Source organism: Talaromyces stipitatus, genomic scaffold (genome assembly GCF_000003125.1).
Source record: "Talaromyces stipitatus ATCC 10500 scf_1105507295515 genomic scaffold, whole genome shotgun sequence".
In the NCBI taxonomy this organism is placed as follows: Eukaryota; Fungi; Ascomycota; class Eurotiomycetes; order Eurotiales; family Trichocomaceae; genus Talaromyces; species Talaromyces stipitatus.
The window spans coordinates 3,040,552-3,052,785 of NW_002990118.1; the positions used below are offsets into that span (position 1 = coordinate 3,040,552).

General features: G+C 47.1%; 5 protein-coding genes across 5 annotated transcripts, besides 3 other annotated features; 1 reads left to right on the plus strand and 4 right to left on the minus strand.

Annotated features, from left to right (window-relative positions):
- Window positions 1-682: part of a mobile genetic element that runs on past the window's edge.
- TSTA_051710 (uncharacterized protein) lies at window positions 293-990 on the minus strand (the record flags this gene model as incomplete). The annotated part of the gene is made up of 2 exons (XM_002485642.1): window positions 293-695; window positions 935-990. 2 exons carry the CDS (start codon window positions 988-990, stop codon window positions 293-295), a joined length of 459 nt encoding a protein of 152 aa, XP_002485687.1.
- Window positions 693-917: a mobile genetic element.
- Window positions 991-2,932: 1,942 nt separating the features above from the next.
- Window positions 2,933-4,408, minus strand: TSTA_051720 (uncharacterized protein; the record flags this gene model as incomplete). The annotated part of the gene is made up of 6 exons (XM_002485643.1): window positions 2,933-3,080; window positions 3,142-3,205; window positions 3,364-3,427; window positions 3,699-3,912; window positions 3,987-4,276; window positions 4,343-4,408. The coding sequence occupies 6 exons, from the start codon at window positions 4,406-4,408 to the stop codon at window positions 2,933-2,935; spliced, it is 846 nt and encodes a 281-aa protein (XP_002485688.1).
- Window positions 4,409-5,339: 931 nt separating this feature from the next.
- Window positions 5,340-7,516, plus strand: TSTA_051730 (MFS monosaccharide transporter, putative). Its single transcript, XM_002485644.1, has 4 exons — window positions 5,340-5,517; window positions 5,584-5,909; window positions 5,978-6,761; window positions 6,831-7,516. The coding sequence occupies exons 1-4, from the start codon at window positions 5,420-5,422 to the stop codon at window positions 7,231-7,233; spliced, it is 1,611 nt and encodes a 536-aa protein (XP_002485689.1). The 5' UTR covers window positions 5,340-5,419; the 3' UTR covers window positions 7,234-7,516.
- Window positions 7,517-8,135: 619 nt separating this feature from the next.
- TSTA_051740 (exoinulinase InuD) lies at window positions 8,136-10,393 on the minus strand (the record flags this gene model as incomplete). The annotated part of the gene is made up of 2 exons (XM_002485645.1): window positions 8,136-9,924; window positions 9,992-10,393. 2 exons carry the CDS (start codon window positions 10,391-10,393, stop codon window positions 8,212-8,214), a joined length of 2,115 nt encoding a protein of 704 aa, XP_002485690.1. The 3' UTR covers window positions 8,136-8,211.
- Window positions 10,394-11,261: 868 nt separating this feature from the next.
- TSTA_051750 (uncharacterized protein) lies at window positions 11,262-12,080 on the minus strand (the record flags this gene model as incomplete). The annotated part of the gene is made up of 2 exons (XM_002485646.1): window positions 11,262-11,545; window positions 11,588-12,080. The coding sequence occupies 2 exons, from the start codon at window positions 12,078-12,080 to the stop codon at window positions 11,262-11,264; spliced, it is 777 nt and encodes a 258-aa protein (XP_002485691.1).
- Window positions 11,835-12,227: a mobile genetic element.
- Window positions 12,228-12,234: the final 7 nt, after the last annotated feature.

The following is a 12,234-nucleotide window of genomic DNA, read 5'->3' on the forward strand; positions in this document are numbered from 1 at the left end:
CCACTCGTCCGTGAACATGTTTATATTGTTGAAATGGGACTCCATCAAGCGGTTGTAAAAGATAAGTAGAATGCGCAGGAAAAGCAAATACTTGAATGCGATACATTTTGCAATAATCAAGAAACGGTATCGTGAGATGAGTTGTATGATTATCCATGATCAATAACCGCCAATTCTTACCATCATCCGTAAACCAATTAAAATGTTGTAACCATTCAAATGCAATCTCATCCGTGATAAAGCCATTTGAAGCTGGTGCAATAAGCCAATCCTCATCTTTTATATGCTTATATCATTCCTCCAGATGTACAACACCCTTTGGGATAATTAACGGTGGTATAACCTTTCCTTCGGCGTTTATAGACTCAACGACGGTGAGAGATTCGCGAGAAGACAGACTAGAAATTCTTTTTAATGTTTTTGGGTATGCTGTGACCACTGCTTCCTTTTTTCCTTGTCCAACAATGAATCCGGTCTCGTCAAAGTTCCATAGATTTGCAGGTGTAATTTTGAGGTTATTCATAGCGATTTTTAAGTCAATAAACCACCGTTCAATTTGCCCGTAGTGCTCAGCGGCCGTACGATCGACTTCTTGAGGTTGTTGTACAATTCGTTGATATTCTTTTGGCAAGCGCTTAAGATATTCATAAACCCAGTCCTTGCCAGCCCTTCGTGGCTCACCCACCGGTCCAATCCTTCATAATCAAACAATTCGCGTTTTCTTCGATTTGGCGTGGTGTAGGTGCGGCGCCCATATTATCTAGATATTGATGCCATAAGAAAAGCTCTTTTTCTTGATCAATTGATAATAACCTATTCGCTGCGAGTCGGGTTGAGCGAGAGGGTGTCCCGTTAATCCGGCGATAGAGCCTCGGGCGAGAAACTCCAAATTCACGCGCTAATTTCGAGATATTTTTTATTTCCGTGTTTATACGCGTGAACAGCCTTGGTGATTAATTCCTCCTCTTTTTTGTATTGCTCAGCAGTCATTTTTGCGGTGTTTTGGACGTTGGAAAATGCAGGGTTGCGATTTTTACAATTTTGTACGTTGAGCTCCGGTGTACGTTGAGCCCCGACAGACTCCCAACCGCTGTTAGATAAACCGGATATCCAGCAAGACAGTGTCAGATAATTCGGATATCCGGAGGCAGTAAAAGGAAGTGAACAATCAGAAGCCCTATCTTATAGCCCCCAAAATTTACCCCTCTTGATGACTCACAAATCACCCCGCCAAAAGTGTCTATAAAGGACCTGGCTTTGAAACCTGAGGGATAGAGAGATACAGAACTCAATACATACAATCTTGCTAGTCACTTCTTTTCTTTGATCCTAGTAAAACACTCTTCAGGATTGGCCTGGAATAAACCGACTAATCCGACAACCGCTAGGTGGGGAGGCTAAGCGACGAGACGGGTATAGTTAAACTTATGACTTGTAACGTAACGTACTACACGGGTCATTGGGCCACCTTATCAATTCTTGTTGGAGATGTGGAACGGTGTAATAACACGGTAACACTTCCTTTTTCTCGCAAATTCTATATCAGCGTATCTCTTGATTGATTCCTCCCTCTGTCTATTTCTAACATGGGGAATTCTCCTCTATATCGAAGAATCCAAGCCCCTCGCTATAAAACGTGTCTTTCCTTAATTGGCTGACCAACTAGCCAACTAGGGGCCGACTCGAAGTCGATTCGACACCTCATATTATCTAACAAGAGGCATCGCGCGCCTACAATATGAGGCTTGCAACAAGATCCACGATCCTTGCCAATACTTTGTTCCCAATCCGGTAAGGCCTGGATAGATTACCGAGTTTGCAACAATTCTTCACCGCCGCCACCGCCAATTGTAATGACCGGGTTGTTGAACGATAGTTCGAGTACGAGGGTATGGGTTACGGAACACTTGAAGAAGCGAATACTAAGGAATCCACACACAAGAGATACGAACTAAGATAGAGCAACAATAGCAGATGGTACGAGTGAAATTGTACGAGAATAATCGCTTGACCTTCGAGGATTCCCTGCGAAGATCTACGCTCTATATACACAAGCGCTCATGCACCGGTCAGGCGCCGAGAGGGGTAAGGAATATCTAGATAGCGCTGTTGTCATTATCCGTGAGGGCTTCGCCCGAACATACTCATGAGGTCAGCTCATAACACCTTACAGTTAATCCGCTGGAATTTGAATACCTTCTTATCCCTGAATGCCCACTTTTGGATGCTATTTCACTAACATGCCACTTAAAGGTTAGTTTTTTTATTATAGAGAATTCCTAGCCAACGTAGATATGGGCGTTTAGTGTTTTCTAAGACTATAATTAATCTAGCTTTTACTGAGGGTGTGCAGGTCGGATCCTGGTCTGCTTTATGTCGGGAAAAGTGAAGGAGCTTGTATTTATCTGGTGCAAATATAATACCCTCTGCAGCGCCCTAGTCGAGAGCTTCTTGAAGAGTCTGATAAGGCTTTGCAGTTAGTAGCAAGAGATGGAGAGATCGCTAGGTCAGCTGCGTCATCCGCGTAGTCAAATCTGTTCCTTGGGTTTCCTAGACGGAATAGAGGCGCTATGTAGAGCATAAAGAGAATACTGGTTGTCAGATATCAGGGAATCAGGTTGCTCCGTAGGTCCTCCTGCATAGTAATCAGGAAAATGACCACTCCGAATATTCTAGAAGTTGAAATTAAGCCTTTTTGGGACGGGCCTGGCAGCTGTATCGCGTTGGCTCCTTGTCGGAGCCTTAAGCCCTAGGGAGTTCCAAATCGGGATATCTCTTTGTCTTCACAATTTCCCGATTAGGCTCCGACGAGAGCCGTGCGCACACATACAAAAGTGATCTCTGCCCGCGGCTGAGCGTGCTCCTTTCCTTTTTTTCCTCATGCTTAGTTTTTGTTCGACCAGTTACCTCTTAGGATAGAGAATGAACTCCATCACATAGCAGGCCGTCGCATTTTGTACGCCTCGCTCGACAGGTCTCGCAGGTGAGAGCACCCCGACGCCTTCGAGAGTCCGCGGTGGAAGGCATGCCCGACCTCACTTTGCGAGTTTGCCTGAATTGCTTTTTGCTCCGAGATTGAGCTGGTCTCAACGCCGAGCGTAGTACATGCATGATATAGATTGAGGTACCGCCACTACCTACGGAGTACACAGGCCCGGTTTACCGAAATTTAATCCTACCATGAGATACTCGTATGATATCGGACCTATAAGAACACGCCCTAAAACATTTTTCGAACGCTAAAGGAAAGCTACCCCACAATGGAACAGATAGAACAGAAAGTTTCATGCGTATATTACCACCGGAACCAATTCTGAGATTAAGCGCAATGGACAACACTAAGCAGGTGTTTCAGTGACAGACCGTCCCGGGTGTTCTGGAAAGGATGCTCAGCGCCAAAGGTTGGATGGGCCCTATAGTTTAATTTCTGTGGACCAGAAATAGTAGTTAATCAACTGCGCAGAATTGAGACAAAGAAGGAAACCAGGCCTACCTAAGCGAATCGCTCTACTCCATTCCGTGAAAACCACCTAGAGCTGAGTTTGTCCAGCGCAGTCTTAAAATCGTCCTGGATAATCGTGTCGCAGAGACATTTGAACAGAAAACAGAGCTATAAATTGTTTACAACCCGTCAGTGTCCATCGGTCAAGGGCTTTTAGGCTCTAGGTTCAGGTACAGGGGGACTACGCAGTATTCACCTTCCAGAATGGATTGGTCCCCAAGGGCATCGCCGAGCGGAGAGCCCCAGTAACGCTCGCAATGTCCGCTCCCATACATGCGATGGAGAGGCACATGGATCCCAGCATCAGGCCAAAGCGCGGACATTCCTGCACTAACTCCAAGATGCCGAAATTGTAATAGGTTTTGACCACCCAGAAAAGATTACAAGTTGTGTATATCCACCAGGGATCGCTGCTCGCCGAAATGGTCAGCCCGCCCTCACAACGCAAGGCATGGAAGCCATGCAAAAAGTCATGTATTCTTACCGGAAGAGTGCTTCCCACGGCCGGATCTTCTCATAGACTAGGACATTAATATTGTTGAAGTAGGCAAAATTAGCGTAAATCTCAATCGCCCAGTACGGCTGGACCAGGATAATTGCCCCAATATAGAACAGCGAAAGGCGGCGGCCCATAAACAGCCGGTTCTTCATCCAGGAAATCACATTATGCAGTGACCAGGAGATAATCAGTCCAGTTGCTGTCGACGCCAGATACCAACCGTACGCTGGTTCGGGGACAAAAGTGAAGGTTCCGTGGGCCATGGCCAGGATCAACTGCAATTGGTGAGTTTTCTCGTAGAGACACCGCTGATGAGCAGCGATCGGGACTCAGAATAATACCTCTAGCAAGATCAACTTATGCAGCAAAACACCAGCCCGCTTGTTTGCAATGGTGATTGCGGCCATGATGACTAGCGAACCAGTCATGAGCCCCTCTGACCAGGCCTCCAGGCCCAGAGCATTTGGATCGGCAACCGGCCGATGGACGTCTCTCTTCTCAAAGAAGAGCGCCTGTAGGGGTGGCACTATGATGAGCGCCCCATGGGGTTATGCGGACTTGGACTGAGTCGACTCTGTGCCTAGCCCTGGAACAGGGTTATTTATGGGTGGGGAAGAAAAAAAGAATGGGGAAAGGGACTGCCGAGATCTAGCTATTCCAAAATCTGGATAATCAGAATTTAGAAATTTAAACCAGCTCCGCTGGTGACCAATGAGTGAGCATCGCGGAGAGAAAAAAAAACTCCGCGATGTCTATCCCCACATCTCAACAACCTACGGAGTACGTATGGGGTGGTCAGGTTATGATCGGGTTTTCTTGGCTGTGGCCAAAAAATCATCCCAGCCGCGAATTCTCTAGAAGAATACCAATCCGGGATAGTGCTGGTTGTGGGGTTATACTTTTGCTCACATGATTATTCTCGAGGAGGACCTCAAGCCAGTTATGATGTTGCATTGCCGGAGATGCTCCAGGGGTCACACGGCCCGTGTGCTGTTGCTGTTGCATCCGATACAGAGGGCACGCAACCGTACTGCTCCTTACCGAGAGCTGATCGCGGAGAAAGCCCCACTCCTCCGCGTCCAAAACCCCGAAGACAGTCGTCGTCCCTCAGTAACACGCTTGTTGAACTACTGTTATCACACCAACGCAATTCAGAAAATGGTGGTACGTCGGTTCTCTGTTGAGAGGTACCCCACTTCATATGTGGTCTCCACGTTGTTGAACCCGGGGATTTGTTTCCCTATAAGAAGTACATCTCCCTCCTTCAATCCTCTTTCATTTCTATCTGCATCTTCTTCCCCAGTCTCGCATATTCTGGCTTGATTGCACGCAATTGACCTACCAGGCTTGCTCTTTGCCTCAAGTTCCTGTACCTATCATCGATACATATATATATTTACATCTGATTCGTTGCAAGCATGGGCATCTTGCTTAGACAGCCCGAGGGGACCGCGGGGAAGGCGTGGCCTGCCATTCTAATCAGCGGGTTCGTCGCCTTTGGAGGTATCCTATTCGGGTAGGTTTTGACAATTTCCCCCCACTCAAGTGTCTGAGTACGAGCTGGAGCTCATCGTTGGCGCAGCTATGATACAGGTACAATAAGTGGCATTCTCGCCATGCCGTACTGGGATAAGACATTCTCTACAGGCTACAGAGACACCAATGGCAATCTTACCATCACCTCCAGTCAATCTTCAGCCATTGTATCTATTCTATCTGCGGGTACCTTTTTTGGCGCACTTGGTGCTGCCCCCATGGGGGATTTCGTCGGTCGTCGTTGGGGATTGATCGCCTCAACCGGTGTCTTTTCGTTCGGAGTTGCCTTGCAGACCGCTGCAACTGCAATCCCTCTTTTCCTAGCGGGGCGTTTCTTTGCAGGCTTCGGTGTCGGTTTGGTCTCGGCTTTGAGTGAGTTCCTTCTCTATCCTGCGTCATGAGTTGTCTCGGCACTAACGAGAGTGTGTTTTTATTATAAGTCCCTCTTTACCAGTCTGAAACTGCCCCGAAATGGATTCGTGGCTTTATTGTTGGCTCGTATCAATTTGCCATCACAGTCGGTCTTTTGTTGGCCGCTGTGGTGAATAATTCCACTCATTCACGTGATGATACTGGTTCTTATCGTATTCCAATTGCGGTCCAGTTCGCATGGGCCATTGTTCTAGTGGTTGGCATGCTTATCCTTCCAGAAACACCCCGCTATCTGATTAAGAGAGATAACCACCAAGCGGCTGTCCGGAGCCTCGCCAAACTCAGACGTCTTCCTGAAACTGATCCTGCGTTGCTTGATGAACTTGCCGAGATCCAGGCCAACCATGAGTACGAATTGAGCATTGGAAGTGCTGGTTATTTTGAATGTTTCAAGGGTAATCTTGGGAAACGCCTTTTGACTGGATGCTTCCTCCAAGCCCTCCAACAGTTGACTGGTATTAACTTTATCTTTTACTACGGCACGCAGTTCTTTAAGAACTCTGGATTCAAGAATGAGTTTGTCATTAGTTTGATTACTAGCTGTGTTAATGTCGGTTCTACTATCCCCGGTCTTTATGCTATTGACAAGTGGGGGAGACGCCCAGTCTTGCTCACGGGAGCAATTGGCATGACCGTGTCTCAGCTGCTCGTTGCCGTCCTTGGAACGACTACCACCAGTCAGGATGCGCTTGGAAATATTATTGTCCATAATCAAGATGCTCAGAAAGCAGCTATTGCTTTCATTTGTATCTACATCTTCTTCTTCGCTGCGTCTTGGGGACCTATCGCATGGTATGTTGAACATGACTCCTTCCGGTGGCCGTTTCCATATATATACACATATGGCTAACCAGCTTAAAGGGTGGTGACAGGAGAGATCTTTCCTCTTAAGGTCAGAGCCAAATCTCTGTCCATGACTACTGCTACCAATTGGCTGCTTAACTGGGCTCTGAGTTTCTCTACACCTTACTTGGTCAACTATGGACCCGGTAATGCGAACCTACAATCCAAGATTTTCTTTATCTGGTTCGGCTGCTGCTTCCTCTGCATCGCTTTTGTGTACACCATGATCTATGAGACCAAGGGCTTGACCTTAGAGGAGGTTGATGAGCTTTACAGTGAGGTCAGTTCTGCTAGAAAGAGCGTTGGCTGGAAGCCAACCATCACCTGGACCGAGAAGAAGGAGAAACCAAACGCATTTGGAGAGAAGGGCCTAGACGGAGAACATAGAGAATTCCATGATCAAGCACTTGCGGATGCTTAAGGGAAGTATCCTTGCTGGGATTGTGAGTGTTAAATGGCGATGAAGGTTTTCCTGGCTGATATAATTGAGGGGGAGTACTGTGGAGATAGTCATTAAGCGATCCTGCTTTCTGGATGGGCTTCAGTTGGATTTCTCTCGAGGCATCATCGTCCTAGTTTGTAAATGATAAAGCTCCAAGCACGACAAACTGGATAAATGCAGCCATTCAATCTTCGCCTCTTTATTACTGATCATGGTAGGGAAAGAAAAAAGGCAAATCAAATACAATACAAGATATCACCAGATCTGTTAACCTGTCATATGATCATTACCTAAATGTTTTAGAAATCCCAATGATAATAACATCATGTAATTAACAAGTATGCGTTGTTTTAGCATTTCAAGCGAGTCAAGGCCGAATCTTCTCGTAAATATACTACATAGTGACAGCAGTCGGTTTACAGCACAATGTTTTCCAGTTGATACTCTTCAATAATTCGGTAGCTTGGAACAGTACAGCAGTTTGAGGTATCTTCTGCTCGTGCCTGGTCGTCCTGGGACGAATATTGAAGGGATTACTTAATCATGAGAGAATGTGGCGAAATTAATTATTCGTTCTGTCTGATTCTTTCACTGAGTTTACTCTGGTAAGGTACGAAACATCTGACAAATTGAGGTCTTATAACGGTGTTTGGAGCCCACCAGAAACAACAGTCAGATACCAGTGGCTGCTGGTTGGTATATGAAGGATTACAAGGATGTCTATTTTTGCTGTAGTTTCACCTCAGGGCAGTCAGTGTCCTGTAAGTTTCAGAAGTCCCAAATTCGTACGTTGTCCCTTAATCATCCTCAATGTTGCCCGACTCTACGAATTTATCGTGTACTTGTATATTAGTCCCTTAAAGCTTCCACATCTGCTCTTCCGACCAGTATACATTCCTTTGGCTACACTAGAAAATTATATACATAGCAGAGGGCCTTACATTCACCCAATCCTGTCTAATCGTCCCAGGCTGAAGAAATGTTATTGATGCTAACCCGGACATTCTGAGTACTTCCCCCCGTGGAAAAGATCTGGGCGTAACTGGCAATATCGTTCGGGAATATTTGGGTGGTGATTGTCGTTTCGCCTTGGCCTCCGAAGACCTCAACGCTGGACCAGTCCACATAAATCTCCAGGTTGATTTGACCCTTGTCATCAGCAGCCAGGGGAGCGTAATAAATGTCTGGAAATGTCCCATCGAATGAAATGTCGCCAGATTGGGTCCGATCGATAAAGAGTTCCTTGGTTGCAAAGTCATAGCCAACTCGTGTCTGTTGCTTGCTGTCTGGAGTAGCCCGAACAGCGATTCCGAACTGGGAAGATCCCGATGCAGCAGGCTCCAGGTCAGAGAAACTTAAGTCAATCTTCAGTGCCATTCCAACAGAACCCAATGATTGTGTGCCTTCCTTCACGAAAGACCAGGACTGGTCGAAGCACTTGCGGCTAACAATGGAGCCCCAATTCTCCCTGGGACTCTGCACCAGAGTAACCTTTCCACCAACCGTCTTCAGAGACAAGTCTCGGGGGATAGACATTGCACTGCGCCATGGGCTAGTAGGGATGAGTCCACCGTATTGCCAATTATTCATCCACCCAATAGCGACGCGCTCGCCTATAGGGAGTCCATTGTAGACCTGGGCCGCGTAGAAGTCTGGGCCCCAGTCCACCCAGTTAGCCACTTGGCTTCGCGCCATGGTATCCGAGAAGGAAATTTCATCGACATTAATGTGATCCCAGCCGCTGGTTGCAGTGTCAATAATCTGAATCACGGCAGTCTGGTTCAGGAACGAGCTGACATCCCAACTCTGCCAGGACAGGGTCTCGCTGTTGGTACCCGTCGCGGAACGCACGATCTCGCCGTCTATCTTCAAGTATACCGCTGTATTATTGAAGTCATGGCCACCGCCGATGAGGAAGTTGATATATCTCTTAGAGATTGTGAAGGACCTAGAAGTAAGTGTTCCTGTCGTGGCATCCCCGTCCAGGAACGTATTGACGAGGCGCTTACCGAGGTAACCGGAAACCGATTGTTGCCCAGGCAGAGTGCCGGAGACCGGTGACTGGCCGATCAAGTCTCCAGAAGGGGTCCAGCCAAGATCAGTAAAAGTTCCCGTGCCTTCAAAGTCCGCAAAAATGATGCTGTCGCTTGGTGGAGCGGTAGTCCCCGAATATATACTGTCGCTGTCCGCAGTGAAGGTCGTTCCGTCGAAATTCCCTACGATATATTGGCTGCCTGAGCCGATCGTTCCAGGGGGTCCACCAGGGTTAAGTCCTAGCAACGCGACCCATTTCACGTTGTTTTTATTTCCATCGACAGGGAGTGGGAAGAGATTGGGGCACTCCCATACCCCACCGACAGCATTCACTGGACCGAACTCACTAGCAAGAGTCCAGTTCTTAAGGTCTTTGGATGCATAAATTAGGAGCTTGTGAACCTTTGCCAAAGAGAGGACAGCAATCCACTTCTTCGTTGGTTCATGCCAGAAGACGTTGGGATCACGGAAGTCAAGGAACTGATCTGAATATGGGGCAGGAGGATCCAAAATAACCGGGTTTGCCACATCATATGTGATCCATGTCATGCCATCGTCCAGACTGTATGCAATAGACTGGGCTTGCTGGTCTTTTTGAACTTTCTTTCCACTTGGCAAGGTTTGTGCGATCGGGTACTAAAGGTTGACATTTTGTCAGTCAGGTTAGGGCACAAAGGCAGGATAAAACGTGTAGAGTACCTACATAGGAAGTATACATGGCAACCAAGGGCGTTTTGCCATTGTGACCAAAACCACTCGTATTATCAACATCAGCCACAGCAGATCCGGAGAAGAACATCTCAGTGATGTTGTTAGGAAAGCCACGGGCCTCGAGGGCGATAGGGTGATGCTCCCAGTGGGTTAAGTCGCGACTGGTCGCATGACCCCATGACATGGCACCCCACGTTGTTCCACCCGGGTTGTATTGGTAGAAAAGGTGGTATATTCCCTTGCAATACAGGAGGCCATTGGGGTCATTCATCCAGTTTATGGAAGGGGTAAAGTGGTACTGAGGGCGGTAGAGCTCAGTGTAGCTAGAATTTCCCGCAGACACCAGCTGGAATGCACTCAGCCCTAGAAGAAGAACTTTCATCATAATGGCCATGATAAGGTCCTAAAAGCAGTGGAGGTGTGCGAGGGTTAGGAATAGACAAAAGGACAGTTCGATTTTGGCAGAACGCAGCGTACACATGTTGCTATTTATATGGTAACCTGGTACTTTGAGACATCGCGGAGCACTGCATTGCTGGAGCGAAGGTGTGGGGTTATGGTGGGTAGACTGACAGCGACAGGCCCCTTGCGAAGCACTTCAAGTAGGAACTATACTTTCTTTTGTGTAGAAGAATCTTGATACAAGGGTGCTCCGCAGTAAATGGGATTGCAGTGGAACCCATCAGGACTGTCAGTTTTGCGTCTTCGGAGAAACAGAAAGTTAATTGAGCAGGGGATAGTTAATGTACTATGAGATTCGAAGGTGCTGTCGATACTTCTTGCGCAGTCCCCGCCTATAGCAACCCAGGCGGCCAGCGAGACTGGCCAGAGTCGCTAGATGGTGATTGTGAATTGTGGGGTAACTGGTGGATGTGCAGGGGCCGGATGCTCATGCTAGTCTCCAGAGCTCGTCCCCCGGAATTGCCTAAACTGCGGGGCTTCGGTTATTGTGCTAAAGGGCATCGCGGAGGGATCCAAAACTCCGCGACGTTCTCTTCTCAACATCTCATGTTTGCCATACGCAATTTCCCCAAGCGCTTGCCCCAGACCGTCGGAGCGCCATCCCAGGAATGTGATGGCGTTCATTCTCTATCCTAAGAGGTAACTGGTCGAACAAAAACTAAGCATGAGGAAAAAAAGGAAAGGAGCACGCTCAGCCGCGGGCAGAGATCACTTTTGTATGTGTGCGTACGGCTCTCGTCGGAGCCTAATCGGGAAATTGTGAAGACAAAGAGATATCCCGATTTGGAACTCCCTAGGGCTTAAGGCTCCGACAAGGAGCCAACGCGATACAGCTGCCATGTTCGAATATGACAGTCACGCTCGTAATGGCCCTCTCGTTTGTACCAGTTACAGATAAGTCGCTTATTCCGAGAATTTCGATTTGATTGTTCACGACGGTTTGAATTTGAGTTATTGCCTTCATTACGGAGGTTCCGAGAGCTTGTTCTGCGGTTCGGACGACGGCCTCGAGTTACTAGGGCTTGGCCAGATGTGTTGTCTCCTTCAGACGAGGAATCTTTGATATTGGCAAGCAGGTAGGTCACTATTTCAATGAAGGGAAGGTTCAATTGTTTTACCGTTTGACCTTCGGTTTTGTAACAGTCAGGGAGTTGATCCACAAGGATATGAATAGCTATATCTTGATGGATTTTATAAGAGGTGTTTTCCAAGGAAAGAAAGATATTGCGGAAATAACTTGTGTAGGTAGAAATGGTGTTCTTTGGCTCCCACTTGTTGCTGTGGAACAATTCATATTGGGTAATTAATGGGAGAGTTGTCCGTTGATCGCAGCCGGCCTTAAGTGAGGACCAGAGGTCTCTTGGGTTTGTATGGCCAATCTTATCTGTTGTCCATCCATTATTACTGATATTGATTCTCCAGTCATCTGGAAGATCCTCAAACCAGCCCAGTCGAGTATATTGTTTTGCCTTAAAAATGATGTACGAAGGCAAGACCCATCCGGTTGAATTTGTTGCCTCAATTGCAGTCACCCATTCTCGATTTCCAGGCTGTAATAGCTTTGGCCGAGCATATCGACCGCTTCCAGTAATAACCTTTGCAGTTGCACAAAGTCCCATAGCAAAGCCAGTCTCATCAAAATTGTAGATATCTTCCGGTAAGATTCCATACTTTGAGATAACCTCTTGTACGCGATCAAAATGCTCTTGTATTATATTCGGATCTTCACATTTAGCACGTTCGTAGTTATATTTCCGTGAGAACTGTGAATTA